Source organism: Saccostrea echinata, unplaced genomic scaffold (genome assembly GCF_033153115.1).
Source record: "Saccostrea echinata isolate AGI-Se365-2 ecotype Australia unplaced genomic scaffold, CSIRO_AGI_Sech_v1 ptg000009l, whole genome shotgun sequence".
Classification (NCBI taxonomy): domain Eukaryota; kingdom Metazoa; phylum Mollusca; class Bivalvia; order Ostreida; family Ostreidae; genus Saccostrea; species Saccostrea echinata.
The window spans coordinates 52,128,060-52,148,451 of NW_026889758.1; the positions used below are offsets into that span (position 1 = coordinate 52,128,060).

At 33.5% G+C, this 20,392-nt stretch overlaps 1 protein-coding gene across 1 annotated transcript; it reads left to right on the forward strand.

The window, feature by feature from the left end:
- The first annotated feature begins 14,123 nt into the window (after positions 1 to 14,123).
- Positions 14,124 to 16,617, forward strand: LOC133182874 (toll-like receptor 4). The gene has a single exon (XM_061317721.1). The coding sequence runs from the start codon at positions 14,212 to 14,214 to the stop codon at positions 16,615 to 16,617; it is 2,406 nt and encodes an 801-aa protein (XP_061173705.1). The 5' UTR covers positions 14,124 to 14,211.
- Positions 16,618 to 20,392: the final 3,775 nt, after the last annotated feature.

Genomic DNA, 20,392 nt, shown 5'->3' on the forward strand with positions numbered 1-20,392 from the left:
ACATCTTCTGTCAGAGCAAGTTTTAAAGCCCCCGTTAGGTAATGGATTGTCCAATCTGGTTCTTACTACCATGTCCTTCAGGTTCCTCGGGCGTCTGTATGCAGCCAATGGGGGCTCCTTAAAGACCTCTGCCATTCGTTTATTTGAGTGGAGAATTGGCAGATTCTTTTGAAGGATACCGCTGAGGTTCTTAAGGACGGGATGGTATGTGGTTACCAGAGGGACCCTGCCGCTATTGTCTTTTTCCTTGTAGCGTAATAGGTTTTGCCTGTCATGTTCCGCTATCTCATCAATAGCAGTTTGTACGGTGCGGGCATTGTAGCCTCTCTTGCATAAGTGGGACTTAAGGAGACCGCTTTGTTCTTGATATAAGGCAGGGGATGAACAGATGCGCCGAATTCTGGTGGCTAGACCCTTAGGCACACCCTTAAATGTGTGTGGGGGATGACAGCTAGTTGGCATAAGATACAGATGGGAATCTGTGGGTTTCGTGTGGAGACTGAACTCGATTTCACCATCAGTCAGGGTAGATGTAGTATCTAGGAATATGTTTTTCGAATTAGATACGTCTACTGTAAATTTGATAGACTGATGAAAGGTGTTGGCAAACGAAATGAATGCCTCGAGGCTCTCGCGACATTCCACCCACTTCATCTCTATATCATCAATGAAACGCAACCAGCTAAGGGGCCTAAATGGTGCTTGAAGTAGCAAGTTGCGTTCCAGTCTGCCCATGAAAATATTTGCATAAGATGGTGCCATTTTCGTACCCATAGCAGTGCCATTAACCTGCAGGTAATGTTCTCCATTAAACATGAAGTTGTTATACTTGAGAACATGTTCAAGGAGCTTGGCAAGGGACTCGGTAGAAGGAATTTGTATGGATCTACTATCCCAGACTTCTCTACAGGCTTCGATACCCTCATCGTGCGGAATATTGGTGTACAAAGATGTGACGTCCATAGTCACGAGAAGGGTATGATCTGGAAGGCCAGTAGAGGGCGTCTTGTTAATGTAGTCCGTGGTGTCCTTGAGATAGGATGGCAAATTCTCTACGTGTGGACGGAGATGTAAATCGATGTATTCAGAAATTTTCTCCGTGGGGTGTCCAATAGCGCTAACTATAGGGCGACCTGGCATACCTTCTTTGTGTATCTTAGGAAGCAGATAAAATTGTCCTGGTCTACAGTCAATAGGATTGAGTGTCTCATAGACGTTGATACCAATCTCGTTTTTCTCAAACATTTCGTCAAGAGTTTTGGTGATGGCGGTGGAGAATTCTTTAGTAGGGTCAGAGTCCAGTTTCTTATAGAAACGTTCGTCTGAGAGTTGTCTGTGGGCCTCCGCCATGTACGTCTCTTTATCAAGCACTACTACTGTAGAGCCTTTGTCTGCTTTCTTGATTACAATGTCATCCCGATTCTTTAATGATTGTAAGGCGGATCTCTCTTCCTTACTCAAATTGTCGGGAGCCTTGTCTGGCATTGAAAGGAGTTTCTCTATGTCTGACTCAACGGCGTCAATATACGACTCAAGGGCTCCGCATTTGCCCGGTGCAGGTTCCCAGTCACTTTTTGGCCGATAGAGTTTGTGTTCCTCTAGGTCGTGCAATTGTGGCTGAGAAGAGTCATGTGAGTCAACTTCGGAGTTTTTTCTAGAAAAATGCTCCTTCAACCGAAGTCTCCGAAAGAAAGCTCGGGTGTCCTCTCTGACTTATGCCAATATTTTCATGGGCAGACTGGAACGCAACTTGCTACTTCAAGCACCATTTAGGCCCCTTAGCTGGTTGCGTTTCATTGATGATATAGAGATGAAGTGGGTGGAATGTCGCGAGAGCCTCGAGGCATTCATTTCGTTTGCCAACACCTTTCATCAGTCTATCAAATTTACAGTAGACGTATCTAATTCGAAAAACATATTCCTAGATACTACATCTACCCTGACTGATGGTGAAATCGAGTTCAGTCTCCACACGAAACCCACAGATTCCCATCTGTATCTTATGCCAACTAGCTGTCATCCCCCACACACATTTAAGGGTGTGCCTAAGGGTCTAGCCACCAGAATTCGGCGCATCTGTTCATCCCCTGCCTTATATCAAGAACAAAGCGGTCTCCTTAAGTCCCACTTATGCAAGAGAGGCTACAATGCCCGCACCGTACAAACTGCTATTGATGAGATAGCGGAACATGACAGGCAAAACCTATTACGCTACAAGGAAAAAGACAATAGCGGCAGGGTCCCTCTGGTAACCACATACCATCCCGTCCTTAAGAACCTCAGCGGTATCCTTCAAAAGAATCTGCCAATTCTCCACTCAAATAAACGAATGGCAGAGGTCTTTAAGGAGCCCCCATTGGCTGCATACAGACGCCCGAGGAACCTGAAGGACATGGTAGTAAGAACCAGATTGGACAATCCATTACCTAACGGGGGCTTTAAAACTTGCTCTGACAGAAGATGTCTTCTCTGTAAGTACAGCTCTGACACAGACAGTTTTAACAGCCCCGTTACAGGCCGCAGCTACAAAATACTAGGGAATTTGTCCTGTCAAACAGACAACTGCATTTATCTCATCAGTTGCAAAGTTTGCTCCAAACAGTATGTTGGTGAAACAGGAGATCTCCGCAGGAGAGTCAATAATCACCGTTCTACCATTAGGACCAAAAAACTCAGTGAACCCGTTGGGGAACATTTCAACCTTGAAGGTCACAAATGGGAGGACATGACAGTAGTGGTTATTGACCATAATCCAAGATGGACAGACGCGCAGAGAAAAGACAAGGAAAAGTTCTGGATGCACAGGCTGAAGTCATTCCGCCCTAATGGTATTAACAAACTTAATGACTTCACCAGGATGAACGTGAACTAGACCCAATCCCGGATTGTAACAAACAAGTTCATTCTCTCTATATAGTGTAAACTTTACCGTTAATTCGCATTAGTAATCCTGGAACAACCTACCCAAATATTTACAGCTCACATTTTTGTTTATTTCATTTTTCCGATTTCCAAATTTATAATATATCCAAATTCATATTTCAAAATTGTCCTTCCATTTTATTTTTCTTTAATTTCTTTTTATCATGTATAGAGTTACGCTATTCTGAGAGAATAAGACAATGTACGATTTACTGTTGGCCGTAATTAATTAGCGATAATTAATTCGTTCAATTATGTAAATCACACTTCACCAGACTACACCCGATAGACCGGACGCAATTCATAGCGCTCCGGATTTCTTTGTTCACAACTGTTTATAAACTCCAAATTGAACATGTAACATTGTAAATATTTAGTGTTTGGTAGTTAAGTAGTAGTGCTAGTTGTTTTTGCTTCTCTATTTCCTTTGTTTTTATGACTTCTTAACTTTTTTTCTTTGTCCTGAGGAAGGGACAGGTTGTCCCGAAAATTTGACAATTATTATTGTTCGTGTCGTTGGTCATTTTTAGTGCTTTATATATATATATATATATATATATATATATATATATATATATATATATATATATATATATATATATATATATATATATATATATATATATATATATATATATATATATATATTGTGTGTGTGTGGTCATATTCCCCTTAAAAAGAATTATGTTAATTTTAAGGCAATTCATATATATAAGGCCATATTTTGGAGACCACCTATTTTACCAGTTTATATATGTTATGTAATAGTCACATACTGGGAGGCCAATTTGTTTTTGCATAATTGTTTAATATTTTTTCTCAGGAATTGTGTTTTAATGTCACATGGTCTCCCAGTCTTTTTCATTCAGTTTTATGTATTATATTATATGTTGTCATTTCACAATAAATGACACTGTTTGGAACAAATCTGTATGGGTTATTTGCCAAAAACAAGCTCAATGTAGTCAGAGAAGTGTTTAATCCTAGGAATGAAAGCTGAACTTAAAAACAAATTGTCGCTTGCGACATTATGTGCCTCACCCTCACTGTACATATCGTCGCCCCACAGATATTGTTGTTTAATATTATTTTCTTTTGTTGTTGTTGTTGTTGTTTTTTTTTTTTTTTTGTTTTTTTTTGGTAGTTTTGTAAATGTAATTGGTGTGTGAATCACACTGACGTGTCTCGTATGCTTTTTCATGCAGTGTGATTGTGACGGTACATTTTGTCGTCCTGTTTATATTGTCGCCGGCGACAATGTGTACCTACCCTCATTGCGCATATTGTCGTCCATCATATGTAATGAAGCTTTCACTTAAGAATTATCTATTCTGACCCATTAGTTCTTAAAAAAGATTTTTTTTTTCTAAATATTCTATGAAAAACTTTGATCACAGTTTGTAGCCATACCCTTTATCTGAATAAAACTGAATCTACACTTCATAATGAAGCTTTCACACAAATTTCAACTTTTCTGTAACAGTGGTTCTTGAGAAGATTTTAAAAAGATGTCATTAAATTATCACTAATTCTTATCTACTTCCCTTGAAAGAGGGACTGGCCTTAATTTTAACAAACTTGGCCGTTCACGGTAGCTCAGTCGGTAGAGCGCTCGTTCCTTTTTTTTTTTTTTTTTTTTTTTTTTTTTATTGACTGACTTTAGACATAAACCAACACACATACACATACACAAACACAGACACACCACGGCTGGAAAGCTTACATACAGATTTTTAGGAATGAACATGAAATATAAAAAAATATATATGAATACACAAGATATACTAAAATAGTAATGTACATGACATAAATTTATCTATATGTTTATGTTTTCAAATATCTGGTTCCAGTTAATCCATCTTCTTTTATACACATGAAGTTCATTGTTAAATTTCTACAATTTTTCTTCAAATTTATAATACACATGTAAGTATTTAATGATATTTTGGATAGTTATATTTTGGTTTTTTCTTGATTGTTGAAAAATGTACTGTTTAATAAGTAGCAATATAAGATTGATAATTGTGTCTTTTTTAGAAGAACCAAGTATAACTGTGCATACATCAAATCTTATTATTTTTCCAGTTTTTTCAAATATCCAATCTTCTAAAAGAGACCACAATGGGTTCACTTTAGGACAATAAAAGAAAATATGTACAATTGATTCAACATTTTGCTGACATAAAGAACATAGATTATTTTCTCTCATTTTTGACAAAAACAAATACTTATTTGTACCAAGAATCCTATGTATGATTCTAAAATTAAACCATAAAAGCCTTGTGTCTTTTGTTATTGAATAATATTTTTTATGAATTAATTTCCAGTTCTTTAGCCCATTTTGATTCACACTTTGGTGAAGTATATACATGTAATGACAAATATGCATCATAAATTGTTTTAGAACCTTTTTATCTTTATTGATGATTTCCACAAATTTTGGCTGATAAGGTCTTGTGACAGAATTTATACCAACATTTCTAACATTTGGCCAAGAATGCAAAATTGCCCTTTTTATGCCTTCATATATAGCAAAAGGGACTTTTAAAGAAAATTCTTTAACAAGATCATCAAAGCATATAAAGTTACCATTACTGTCAAATAAATCACCAACTACAATAAATCCCTTTTCATACAATGGCCTTGAAAAAACATACTTATTTTGAGTCATAATTTTATTATTATACCACAGAGGTTCCAACAAAATATCTCCTTGGTTCAAGTTACATGTTATAAGACTTAAGAATTCTGAAAATACATACAGTACTTCTTTCCAAAAGCTATTTTGTGTATTCTTTGCTTTAGCTTTTGAATATTCTGGCCCAAAATGGGACAGGTTTACAATATTACATTTTGTTATTTCAGTGAACAGTGGGATCCAACTAGACTTTGTAAATAGTAATCTTCTGATCCAAGTTAATTTTAAAGATTTAATAAAACAGTCAATATTGGTCATTTTAAGACCACCATTCTCTTTGGAAAGTTGCATTGTTTTTCTTGAGATTTTTCTGTTTTATTGTTCCATATAAATTTATAAAAATGTTTTTCCAAATCTTTAATCCACTTTTTGTTTGGCTTTGGGAGAACAGTAAACAAATGTGTAAGTTTTGATAAAAATAAACTCTTTACTACTGTAACTTTCCCTAATGGAGATATATTTCTTTTTGACCATGATATTGTTTCCTTTTTAATGTTTTGAAAACATTTCTCAAAATTTAGCTGTTCCATATTTTTTAGATCAGCAGTGTATGTAATGCCGAGGACTGTAAACGGTTCCACTGTCCACTGAAGTCCTATTTCATTACATAATGTGTTTCTGGAATTTATTTCAGAACCTATCCATATAGCTTTTGTTTTAGTAATATTTGGTTTAAGTCCTGAAAATTTTGAAAATTGAAAAAGAAGATCTAAAGCACTTTTTAGGCTTTTTTCTGAACCATCTAAAAACATTACTGTGTCATCTGCATATTGAAGTAAACATATTTTTTCCTCACCTATTTTTATTCCCTTTATATTTTTATTTTGTCTAATCATGTATCCCATAATCTCTACACACAGGTTAAATATATATGGAGAGACAGGATCTCCTTGGCGACAACCCCTCCCTATTTTGAAAAATGATGAAAATATACCATTTTGGATTACACATAGTTGAGTTTGATTAAATAATACATGTATCCATCTGATAAGATCAGGTCCAAAGTTAAAAAATTTCAGTGTTTTGTACATAAATTTCCATGACACTGAGTCAAAAGCCTTCTCAAAATCAGTAAGTAAAATAATTCCTGGTATATTTCTTGTCTTTGCACTGTGAAGTATGTCATAAATTATGCGTGTATTTTCACCAATAAATCTATTCTTAAGAAAACCTTTTTAATTGTCGTGTATAAGATAATCTAATACACCTTTTATTCTATTTGCAATGCATGCAGAAGCAATTTTGTATGAAACATTAAGCAATGATATTGGTCGCCAATTTTTTAAAAATTCTCTCGATTTTTCTCCTTTTGGTAAAATTGATATAATTCCTTGTTTCTGAGTGGTAGATAATTCTCCCTTTTGAAATCCATAGTTAATTGATCTAATAAGGAACTGTCCAATATCTTTCCAAAAAAATTTGTAAAACTCAGCTGTAAATCCATCACTTCCTGGGCTTTTGTCATTTTTCATGTTTTTCAATGCTGTTAAAGCGCTCGTTCCTTGATCGGGAGGTCGTGAGCTCGAATCTCAGCCCCGACTGACATAAGTCGATAAGAAATGCGTAGCAACTGTTCCTTCGCTATGCGCTCGGCAATTTGAAGTGAAAGTTGCGGGTCCTTCGGATGAGACCTTAAAAACCGAGGCCCCGTGTCACGGCAGGCGTTGGCACATAAAGATCCCTCTCTGCTCAATGGCCCTGATTGCCGAGTAAAGGTCAAAATTTGAAGCCCTTCACCGGAATATGGTGACGTCTCTATATGAGTGAAAAATTATCGAATGGGACGTAAAAACAACATACAATCAATGAACAAACTTGAATTCCCCTTATCCACGGATACTTTGTGGCAAGATTGGTTGAAATTGACCCAATAGTTCTCGAGAAGAAGCTCAAACTGTGAAAAGTTTACAGACAGAGGAACAGTCAGAAAAAATGTGATCAGAAAAGCTCACTTGAATATCCAGTTCAGGTGATCTAAAAACATCGACACCAATTAAATCGGCACATGATTGTATATAAGGATAACGCAAAAAAATGATTTCCAAATAATCATTACTACTGAACTAAAAAAAAATCTAATACATGTATTCAATCTCCAAGTTTATAGTACAAGAAAAAACAAATAGGCTGATTTTTCAGATATCTCAAGAATTACGAAATCTTTGACATATCACAGTGAAGTACATAAATCCTAGACACAATTTTCTGACCAAAAAGTATTGCGAGTAATGCTGTCTGTCTCCCTCCGTGTGTGCATGTGTATGTGTTTGTCAATCTCTCTTTCCTTTCTCAAGTAAATGTTCGTCAAAACAATATATCAACGACAAGATATGCCGACCTTGACTGTACATATTGTCGCCGACGACAATATGTGCTGGTGCTTGACTGTACATTTTGTCGTCCATTACGCAGGAGGAAATTAAGGCTCGTCTCGGTACATATTGTCGCCGGCGACAATATGTACCGATGGACGACAATCTATGCCGTGCGGGTAGGTACATTTTGTCGCCAACTACAATATGTACAAAACGATAATATGTAACGTCACAAGAATCGAATTATTCTGCGATCTCCTACAGTCTGTGCATCTCAATGTACATGTACAATATTAACATGTTTTTACTTACATTTGTTACCCATAGGGGGAACATGGTCAGTATTCGAATTCTTCATTCCGTATTTTAAAAAAAAAGGTGAATTAAATCAAAGAAAATGGGTGAACAAGGCGTTCAGAATGCCTATAGCTTCAGATATTAAAAAGTTATATTCAATTTGTGAATTAAGTATTTAAAAGTAAAGTTCTCATTATTGAAATTTATGAAATTATAATCAACAAAACTTTTCTGAGAAAAAAAACAGATCTCGGAAAAATATTATTCTTTTATTAAAAAAATAAAATGGTATTTTGGGATTCGAACCCCTAATAATAAAAATCCGAAGTATCATATTGCTTTGAGACTAACACGCTAACCACTACGCTGTATAGCTTCTGATGAATGGTGGCATTTAAATCATGTTTGTGATATGACCCTTGACTTAATGGACTTCAAGTATTTCTCGGAAAGATGCGAATGCTTTGCCATAAAAGTGTATTTTAAGGTATAGTGGGTCTTTGCTCCATGTTTTTGTAAACCAAAAAATGTATATTTTTATGCAACCTTTTAGGATTGATTTTAAAAAAAATGGAGCGAAGACCCACTCATATCGAAAAAATTTTGTTAAAGTGTGAGAAAATGATCCTTTTTGTCCTCTTTAGTGTGTATATGCTATTTCGTAGGCAAATAATTTCATCCTTTTTGAGATTTTTGTAAATTGTAGAGATTTTACAAAAAGTATGCTTAAATGTTAAATGAAATATCAAATAAAATTTTGATATAATTAAGATTTTATTTTTCACTTCATGTTTGTCGCACTATAGGCATTCGCCCGCCTTGTTCACCCATCTTCTTTATTTTTGCTTTTGATATCGATGATGTAACATAAATCTTCCTAACTAACAGAGACATGGATCACATGCATTCTTTTAAACATAATGCAACGTTTAAATGAGATAAGATACTAAAATTTATTAACTTTATGGTATATTTAGTTACTTTATCTATCCATTTGTTTAGTATTTCCTTTCACTTCCTTTTTCTCTAATGTCCCTTTCTTAATGTTCATTGGTATAAGACAAAATTTATTTTGCACTGCTTGTTTACTGAAAAAAGAGGATAAGAAAGAAAACCTATGCAGTAAGTGGCATGTATAATAGAATATTTCCCTAATGCTCGATTTTATATATTTTAACGAGGAAGAATAGACAATTAATTTGAAAGTAAATGTATATTAATTTTATATTACACTGAAGTTGCAATCATGTGGCAACTACAGGAAAAAGAAGGATAAACGTATAAAACTATAGTTCGATAAAATCTGGTACAATGGTGAACAAAAGAATTTACTGCAAATCATTAATAATGAAAATTATTTCTTTATTACATTTTCTTTGGTTTATAGCCATATGATGTCTTATCGTGACGCTGTGCCGTCATAGCTGAGCGGTTGTGAGATGAAATTTAAGATTGAAAATTGTAAATATATATTTATCAACAATTTTGAGAAACATTTGCAGTTTAAGTTAGTAATAGAATGTTATATTCAACGTTGCTATCTATAAAAATAATTTTCTTTGACAAACTTTTTGAAGGGTAGGAGTGTTTTTCGCCAATTTGAGACAATCATTGTGAAAATAACACTTTTGTTATTTTCACAAAGATATTCAAAGCTTTGAACTTGGATATGGGCTTTGTCTCACAAGTGGGACATAATTTTTTTAAACAAAAATCTTGTCTCTTGAAGGAAAAAATTCGATATCCAAGTAAAATACATTGTTTTTCTGTTTATAATATTTGCCTAGAAAGAAGTTTTTTGTAATGTAGTGATGACGACAGTGATATAATAGCTAAGTAGATGTGAGACGTCATTTTGAGATTAAAATTTTAACAAGAATTTGTGAATAAAAGTTTGGAGTTTCCCAGTGTCAGGATGGTTTATTCACTCTCAATCTGAATTTAAAGGGAGTATATTTTCTTAAACACTTCGTTAAAGATAAAGGTCTTTTTTGTTATTTTCAATGTGCCAAAAAAAAAAACAAAAACAAAAACAAAAAAAAAACTTTGGGGAAAATTTGGCAATTTTATTAGAAACCCGAGTTAAAATTATTGGCATTTGTATTTTGACAGATTTTTATTTTTCTTTTAAAAGAAATTGATTCATGATAATAAGTTATAATTGCGGCATCAAACATATTGAACATTGTGTACTTGTATACTTTCTTGGTAAGGTTGTAAAAATTTAACCCAGTTTACGGTCTATTTTTTTAGAACAGAATTAAATATACATTATGACAAGCCTCTATTGACATAAAATGGTATATTTAATTTGTGTCTATTTCAAACATAGTTAGTACCGATAAGAAGACATATGACAACACCAACATAAATGCACAGTTTTGTTATACCGAGTACACAAAACCCTACTAAGCGGATAGAAAAAAGTGAATTAAAAAGAAACCAGATAACTATAAACTTTATATTAATATCTATCTTAATCTTAATCCGCTTCAGAAGGTGCACAAGACTGCTACGCTAGACAAAAGTAACAAATCTGTATAAATGTCAGTTTTATAACTTTTATTCAACGAAAAAATTACAATATTATAATATATGTACATGACAAATGCCGCAACAAAAACCAGAACAAGTAGATTTCACTCTCTCTTCTTTCTCTGTTTCGTTTTTGTTTTGTTTTTCATTTATTTATTAGTCAGAGATTTCTGGATTGCCAAAAACAATATGGATCCTACCTCAAAAAACCACAACACAAAAAGAATTTCGATATCGATATGCAAAACAAAAAGAAAGAATGATTGTGTGACATAACATGTAATTAAATCAGGTATTCCTAGCATTATACTTGTATTAGATCAAGATAGCGTAGTTGAAAACTTTATTTGCATGTATTTTCTGCATTTGAATAAGTAAAGGCGATTTTTCTTTTTCAGTACTTTGTTCTCTTTAGGTAATTTTAATATGCCCACTTTTATGCTGTATAATTTCTCAAAGTATTAAAATAAAACAATATAACATTTTTTAAAAAAAATTCATCAGTGTATAGAGGATCATTAAAAATACCATATTGCACAGTTATCAATATTTAGACTGAGGTCCGACGAGAATTATCCTGTATCTTCCAGTCGAAATACAGTCTCAAACTTACTATTTAAAAAATACCCTAATACTCAGCATCGTTGTCCTCCCAAGGATCCATTACAATACCCTTAAGAACAGATAAGCATTGGCTGTGTAGAAAACTCACTCCTCCGTCAAGGATATATTGTACTCTAACAAAAGTCTGCATGTCAGATGAAATTTTAAAATTAATTTGTAAAATAATTTACCGTTGAATTGTAGGCAGAAAACTTATCCATTTCAGCGCAGGATTCAAGGGGAGGGGAGTGTAGGAGGCATACAAGTCCTATTTCGTCATCAGTTTCTATGTAGGAAGTATGTAACATATATATTTCGATAGATTTTGTATTAGATTGCATTAACTTATATGTTTCGATAGACTTTGTATTAGATTGCATTAACTTATATCAATAAAATAATAATCGTGAGAAATGTATACACGTTAAACGAAAATGAAAACCGATAATTTTAAATTTACATTGTGAGTTTTTAAATCACTTTGCAACAGATACACGTTTGTATGTTTTGACGGATTCGGAATATGACAACATCATATTGTGTATCTTACGATACTTTTTTTTCTTTTCAACAGAGGAACGAGCGAATCAATGCGAACTTCCTGGTTACATACACAAAGAAACATTTAAAAATGAACAGTGATGCAATGCTTTGGACAGAAAGACGAGTGGTCTTGTTTTGTTTAAGTATGATATCCTATATAACAGACTGTTAAACAGGACGCGAAATATCTTCTTAACATCACATTGGAGCTGATGCTCATACAAAAATTGGACTGTTTATTTGGGTTATACTTTTGGTTATTATTTGGATGCAGCATTACAAACAAGTAAGAAAAATATAGATATAACGCGTCATAGAATTTTTGATTAGGATTTATTATGTAATTATTTTCCTGGGATGTCTGATATACATGCTGGAGAAAATCTATTATGTTTCACAAAAAAGGAATAAAATTATGAAATCGGCCAGATATAATTTTTAAAGAAGCTTTCAGCGATTGATTTTTAAATATACTTTAATAAATTTATCCTAATATACATCCAGTCTACATTTCTTTCCCTTCATTCGGGATATAAACCAATGTTACCAGCTGGAATATAATGCCAACTAGGGATCTCTTCGATCTCAGGGTTAAAGCAAATTAGTGCATTGTATATGTTTGTTAAGGGGGGTGGGGGGCTATGTCCGAAAAGTCTTCGTGTCAAATTTTTGAAACTTTAATATTCTTTTTATTATCACTTACTTATAAATATTAGTTAATAAATAATATACCTTTATACACTAATTTTCATGCCAAAGCACGAGCAAGAACATACTGTTATAGTGTAAAATGCGAAGAAACTATTGATTTTTAGACAACATCAATTTTACAAAAAATACATTAAGATTAAGCCGAAATAAAAAAAGAAATCTTGAATCAATATCTATTAAAATCAGTAGACTTATAGCTTTAAAATGATAGCAGCACAAAATGTTTTATCGAGCTCAACATAAGTATCACTCAATTTCCCCTGCAGTGATTTTTTTTTTCAAATTTGTCATGTTTTATAGATGATATTGAAAAACGTCTTTGTGTGAAACTTTTGTTATGAAAACATTTCAAAGAAAAATCTTGTCTTATTATTTTGATTTTAAAAAGTATACCTTTATACGCAAATAAATGAGAAATATTAAGTTTTTATTTTGATTTTCTAAAAAAAAAAATTACCTTTCTGCACTAAGAGAACATTAAAATAACATTGACGTACATATCACTGTACAAAATATTAAGAAATATTACAAGGAAATTAGTTTGTTTTATTTGTTTGTTTGTTTGTTATTATTTAACGTCCCTCTCGAGAATTTTCACTCATATGGAGACACCACCACTTGCCGGTGGAGAGCTACAAATTTTGACCTATACTCGGCACTCAGGGCCATTGAGTAGTGAGGGATCTTTTTCGTGCCAGCACTTACTGCGACACGGGAAATCGGTTTATACGGTGTCATCCGAAGGACCGGTCTCCACGTCCCACAGTGGGATTCGAACCTGCGACGTAAGGATCAACTCCTTACTCCCCAACTCTAAAGCGAACGCTCTAACCACTGCGCCACACGGGCTCAGTTTGTTTTAAGAATTAAGTACTATCTACACTGATTTTTATTCTACCTGATTTCACGCATTTGGATAACACCCACACCCCCCTTTCACCATGTCTACACCACATACAAACATAAGAAACAGACATTTTACCTACGTAGTACGTGAAAGTTTATTTTTCTCACACACTGTTTCAAGCAGGTTTATTGTGTAAATGCACTGTATACCATCAATTAAGCATACATTTATATGCCAAGCCGCTTTGAGCTCTTAATTATGACGGATCTTGCTCTGAACATGTCATTGAAGCGCAATTTTTTTTCATTTGAAATTGCTAAAAATGTTATTTAATCAGCAAGAGATAATAACAAATTCTACTTTCAATCTATTTTTGGCAAATCTGCAATTTGTGATACATGAATAGGTACATACCTAGCTGCTTACATGTAGACCTCATATCACAACTGCATGTAGCCTATGCACATTAGTGCAAAGGTCAACTGCAAATTCCTTATGAAGGAGTGACAAGACACGCCGCTATTGTGTCGTCAAACACAGCAGCTCTGACGTCGAACGACATAGGTCCCTCCTTAAGTTCCTCTTCATTTTCTTTGTAGGCAAAGCATCATTAGTTATACTTCAAGAAAATGAGTCTCAACGCAACTCTTTGGTTCTGTGTTTTATTGACATTTTTGAGACAGACACTACAACTAAGCTGCTCCTCTGAAGCAAAGTGCCGATGTTATTTCGATAGAGGGATGCTAAGCGCAGATTGCAGCTCGCTGAACCTAACTCATTCTCCAGGATTCTACCAAAATGTTAGATGCATCTATCTTAACAATAATGGTCTTACTGAAATACCTACTGACATGCCGCAAGAGATCGTGCGGCTAGATATAAGCGATAATAATATCAGAAATCCAAACAAGACAGTTCTTTCAAGATACAAACATTTACAATGGCTAAATATTGAACATAATTGTTTATGGCAGGGATATAAGAAATGGCCGTCACGCTTTTTTGAGAATCTGACAAAACTCGATACTTTGCTCATGAAGGATAATTGTTCTGAAATCCCTGAAAGTGAGATCAAGGTAATGAAGTACTCTAAGGAAGGCTTTTACGGACTTTCGTCATTAAGGCATATCGAACTAAATGGATTAGGTGGCCATAACTTCGAGGACGCATTTGAAAAAAATAATTCGATTCAAATTCTTGTATTTAAGTTTTATGGTGGTCTTTGTATTCTAAATAGCATCGAGAATGATACATTCAATGTTTTCCAACAATTGAAACATTTATATTTATCTTCTTGTAATATCAAATATATAGAGAAGGGAGCCTTTGTACACTTGAATGACCTCGAATTTCTAGATATTTCATATAACCTAGACCTTACAATATCTGTGTTACCAAATATCACTCATGATCTGCAGTATTCAAAAATCCAAACGCTTTTTGCAAATAATCTTCAATGTACAAATGGACTTTCGCTGATATTAAGAATAAACCATATCAAATATCTTAGAAATACTTCTTTGAAAGTGTTGTCCTTGGTACAGAATAGGATAGGCATCATTGAACATCTGCTTTTTATGTACCTTCCTAAGACATTGAAATATATAAATATTGATGATAACCCGCTGATTTACGGGGCTTATGTACTTGAAGGAGACTTTCTTTTAAATTTAGAAAGATTAGACTTTGACAATACATACGATGATCCTACCCATGAAACAGGCTGTAATTATTATTCTAACAGCTGTGATAACAAAGAGGAGGAACTTACTGTGGAAGGAACGGAATATAAAGTGTCACCTGCGTTCTCTTTTTATCAATTACCCCCGAAGCTAAAATCTCTTAGCATCGCTAATCAGAAAATATATCTTCCTCTGATAGATAATATTGGAATAACACCACAGAACTCATTAACACATCTGCATGTTCAGGGAAATCTGATATATGATATACAACATTTAAGTGGACTTTGGCGTCTAGAATACCTTGATTTCTCGAACAACTTCTGCTTTAACATTACTAAACAGGCATTTCAAAATATGACCAATTTGTTATTTCTGAACTTATCCGGAAATCTTTTAGGAAAGGAATTAAAGCGTCAGTCCTCAGAACATGTATTTGATCATCTCCGTGGTTTGAAGGTACTGGATCTGTCCTACAACTGGATAACTAACTTGCATAAAGATGTGTTTGTATTCACGTCAAATATTGAGAATCTTAACCTAAGTAATAATGAAATAGAGAGTGTCACATTTGATATGTCAGCTGCCTCAAAATTGCGCAGCATAGATTTGTCTTCCAATAAAATTGTGATGATGGATTCAAAATCAATGGACTTCTTAGATGCTTCTAGGGAGAAACAACTCTTTATCCAGATGTCAAACAACCCCTTACAGTGTACATGCCAAAGCATGGAATTCCTGAAATGGATGAAAGAATCTTCAAATAAATATTTCGTTGACAGAGAGAATTACACTTGCACATTCACAGACGGAAAAAAGATTGAACTGCGCCATTTAGAGCAGATAATCACTTCTTTAGAGCGTCAATGTACATCATTTACAACAACAATAGTCATAGTGACCATTATTTTACTGGTCACAATTATTTTTGTTACTTCTGCCATAATGTATAGATATAGATGGAGACTGCGTTATTTGTATTACGCTGGTAAGAGAAGTTATAAAGGATATTCAAGGATCTTAGATACAGATAGAGAGTATCAATTTGATGCTTTCATTTCTTACGCTGAAAGTGAAAGGGCAGAGTTTATACCAAACCTTTTGAAGTTAGAAAGAGAAAATAATTTTAAATTTTGCATACACAGTCGTGACTTTATAATTGGTGTTAACGTAGCAGAAAACATTACCAATGCTATTCACAATAGTAAACATACGGTCTGTTTTCTGAGTAAAGCTTTTTTGGAATCTGAATTTTGCATATACGAAGCTCAAATGGCTCGAATGGAAAATATCTATAGAGGAGGGGAAACAACTTTACTTATTGTTCTTGTGGACAAAGATCTTGTAGCTGTCTTACCGCCATTTCTAAAGGATGTAATAAGAGAACAGACATATCTGGAGTATGACAAAGAAATTCCAGAAGAGTTCTGGAATGCTATGTCTCAGGCATTAAGAGAAATATAGAGTAAGGTCTTTATCGGAATGATGATACTTTGGAAAAACGAGTCAGAAAAGGTCAAACCATGGGTCATCAAAGCAAACAAAGAAGAATACTTGATAGGGAATTTGCATTGCCATTTCATTGATAGAGGCAATCAGCATTCAATTACTGTATCAGTAGAAGTTTTAGCGAGACGCAAATTTAGTGATTTGTCCTTTAGAAACAGTATTTAATTTTAGCGATTATGTGATGCCTTTAAACATAACAATAACCTCCAGACAGGGAATGAATTGTTAGTGATATTCAATTTTAGCGATCTCAACATCCTCGCTAATATTGCCAAAATTAAATCCTCGCTAAAAATTTCTGCTTATACGGTATCAGTTATTCTACTATAATTTGATAAATTATGTTTATCAAATGTACCATTTCCTACTAAAATATCATTATAAAACTCTGTACGATTGAGCCCTTATTTGCTTTATCTCATCTTTTGTTTTCTAAAATCTCTTCCCATGTACATGTATCATCAAAGAAACACAATATTCGCTTTACTTTAATTCTTTACCGAAGGGTAATATTTGCTTACCGGTACTTTGGTAGAAAACTCATTCTGGTTTGCATAAGATTGATAGGACAAGGGTTTATTAAAATGGACAACATATCTGCTTTCTCTTGTTGTAAAATATGTTACAATGTACTTCTAAAATAACTTCTGAATTTTACTGTTTGTAAATAGCTTTCTGTACCTTTAACAATCTGATTTGCTTTGAATAAATATTTGAACTTGTTATTATTTATTATATTTATCTTATAATTAAATAACAATTTATTATTTTATATTCATTATATTTAAAACACGTACCTTCCAGTAAAATTCTCCTCAACAGATGTTTATCCATGAAAATGCATTTTATTATTAAGTTCTAAGACAGACTGACAGACTTCAAATAGACCATTTTGGCGAGATAGAAATTTCATATTTTCCTTTTAGTTTAAAATGATGACCTAAAAGCAATCATCTTAAAAGGTCCTAAATACAATGAGTCCCAACCTTTCAATTGGCGACAGAACTTCATTTCTATTATGAATTCTGTCGAAAATTATGTCAGTCGTTGGGTTAAGTATGAGAGGGAAGACCTGAACACTTTGTCAGAATGGAATAAGTGTTTTAGAAATATATTGAAGAATCGTATTAGAAAGTTAAAAGGCAATATGAGAACACTCTATGCTTCCGTTTTCACAAAATCAAAGGTAATAAAAGAATTAGAAAGACTATAATATGTCATGGTTCCAGTCGACAAGGCTTGTAACAATATCGTCTTTCCTTGATTTTTTTTATAACTGTATTTTAGATGAACTTGGTTTTAATTCTATGTCTGGAAATCCAACTTGTACTAACAGTTCACTTTATAAGGATGAAATTCTTCAAAATCACATTTCAGTGTTTAATACCTTTAACATTCCCTCAACCCAGGTGAGTTCGATCTACCCTACCTATAAGGGATTCCTAAAAGTCATAAAAATCCTTACAATGAAAGATACTTTAACGGGTCTAGCAAATGCTATACCAAGACCCTATCAAAAATATCATCTGCTATAACGGAGAAACTTCATACGTACTGTGCTACAACATTTTCTAGAAGTTGTGTAAATTAGATGTGGGTTCTCAAAAATTCAAAAAATATTTCACAAATCAGTAACATCAAAATGTACGACTTTTCTAGACTCTATACAACCACTCCTCACGATTAATTAAAAATTAGGCTTTTTGATATAATAGACAACTGCTTCTTCAATAAAAATGGAACTCAAAAAGTTTCATGTCCTGTGATTGGTCATCAACAAAATAACTCTAATTCTAAACAAAGGACTCTGAAGTTAATATTAAAAGGATGCTGGAGTTCAACATTGAAAAAAATTATATAGTCATCGGAGACCAGGGAACCGTTTCTCAAAAGGGCCTACGACAAGGCGTAAGCTTAGTCCGGACTAAATCAGTGACTAAACCCGAAAATCGGACTAAGTTGCGTTTCACAAAAAGGCGCAGACTTTTCGAGACTAAACTTAAGCTTAAATCTACGCCTGCTCATGAGTAGGCGTAAGTTCTTAGTCTGTACACAAATTGAAAAAAAGTGGCAAGTGTTTTGATCATAAAAAGTTAAAAGAATAATTATTTTCTTCCCTTACGTTATAACACCTATTCATATACATGTATACATATATGATATGTGAAAATCGTGAAAATACAATTATGATAGTAGTATAGTATAGTATATTATAGTAAACCAGCGAGGATGCAGACTTTTTTCCGTAAAAGGTGGGATGAACTAGAAATTTGTAACTATGAATTTTAAATTGTGAAATTAGGTAAGAAATTAAGAAGTGCCAGAGTTTTGTTTTGTTTTGTTTTTTTAAAAAAGCAGGCACGCATAGTATGGGGGAGTGGGCTGCAACCCTACCGCTTTTTGCAATAATAGTGTTTTCTGTTTTAAATTAAGTTGTAATTTAGGCTGTCCTGCACTTTCAGTATTTCTTTTCTTAATATGTCAAAGTTTTGTTACTCAATTACCTACCCCCTTCCCCATCCTCCCACACACTTTTTAAAAATACTGCTGCATGGGTCCTTGATAATTTTGTTTTTCGTTTTGAAATGGATAAAGTCTAAATAAAACAATATACATTTAATATATTTTCGATAATGAAAAAAATTCGGTAATTTTGCCATCAACTAATTAAGGTAATGCACCTTTTACGTTAATTTCCCCTTTAATTAAATATAAATGTCATAAAAAAGAAAAAAGTAAAATGTTCCAGTAATTGAAATATCCTTTTGTATAATACTGTTTTTTCCTATTTCAAATGAGTAAATGTCATGGCGTAAAATAAGTGGTCTATAATTTTTTTTTAAAGAGGTATTTGTTTTTAATTAATTTACAATCTATTGTACTTTTTTCAGACGAATTCTGCTTGAATGTGCGTTTTTAATCGATTTGTGAACAGAAGGGGGGGGGGTATAACACTTAAACTTCTTATTCTCAATGTGTGAAGAAAAAAAAATGAAAATGCCAAGTTTACTTGAATATATTCTGTTTCTTTGTGTATTAAGTATTAGTCGCGATCATTTCCTGTGTATAGGGATTAGCAGACCAAGAACAGAAAACGGCATGCCCTGGGGGTTTCACACCTGTCCTAGAGTACCTGGGAATGTGCAAGGCGTTGTCTAGTCATACAACACACCGGTCCCTTCAATGTTTCATTATTTCTTGATTTTCAAATGATATTACAACCATGAAATTTACGCGAGTCAATACATACTTGCTATTTTTGTCCATGAGTGTATTAAAAGAAAAAGATTAATCATACTTTTAAAACAAATTAATAGAGTTTTAATAAAATAAATCAAATCAATATGTTTCATTACTATTTTCTATAAATGCCAAAGGGCTTGATATTTATATTTATGTTTAAATATGTTACATGTGCATATGTTATGTAAGTAGAATTTAAAAAACCGTACAGAATGTTACGGCACATCGTTTTTCCTTCAATCAGTTCATTGATTTATCGAGTCCATCGATTAAAACAAAATATTCATGATAAAATTTCAATGAAATGAATTCCTTCTGGAATTTTTTTTTTCAGTTTCAAATTAAAATAATCGTTTCTGTGAACAGATAATATTATACTGTATCCAATTTATCAATTTATACTGACCAGTTGTGGACTTTGATTGTCTAATTCTACGATCGAGTTTCTGAAAAACACGGAAACAGTAACGGCCACAGACACTATTTT

What these genes read in the sequence shown, in the direction of transcription:
- LOC133182874 (XM_061317721.1), top strand. Translation starts at nt 14,212, where the DNA reads ATGCTAAGCGCAGATTGCAGCTCGCTGAACCTAACTCATTCTCCAGGA.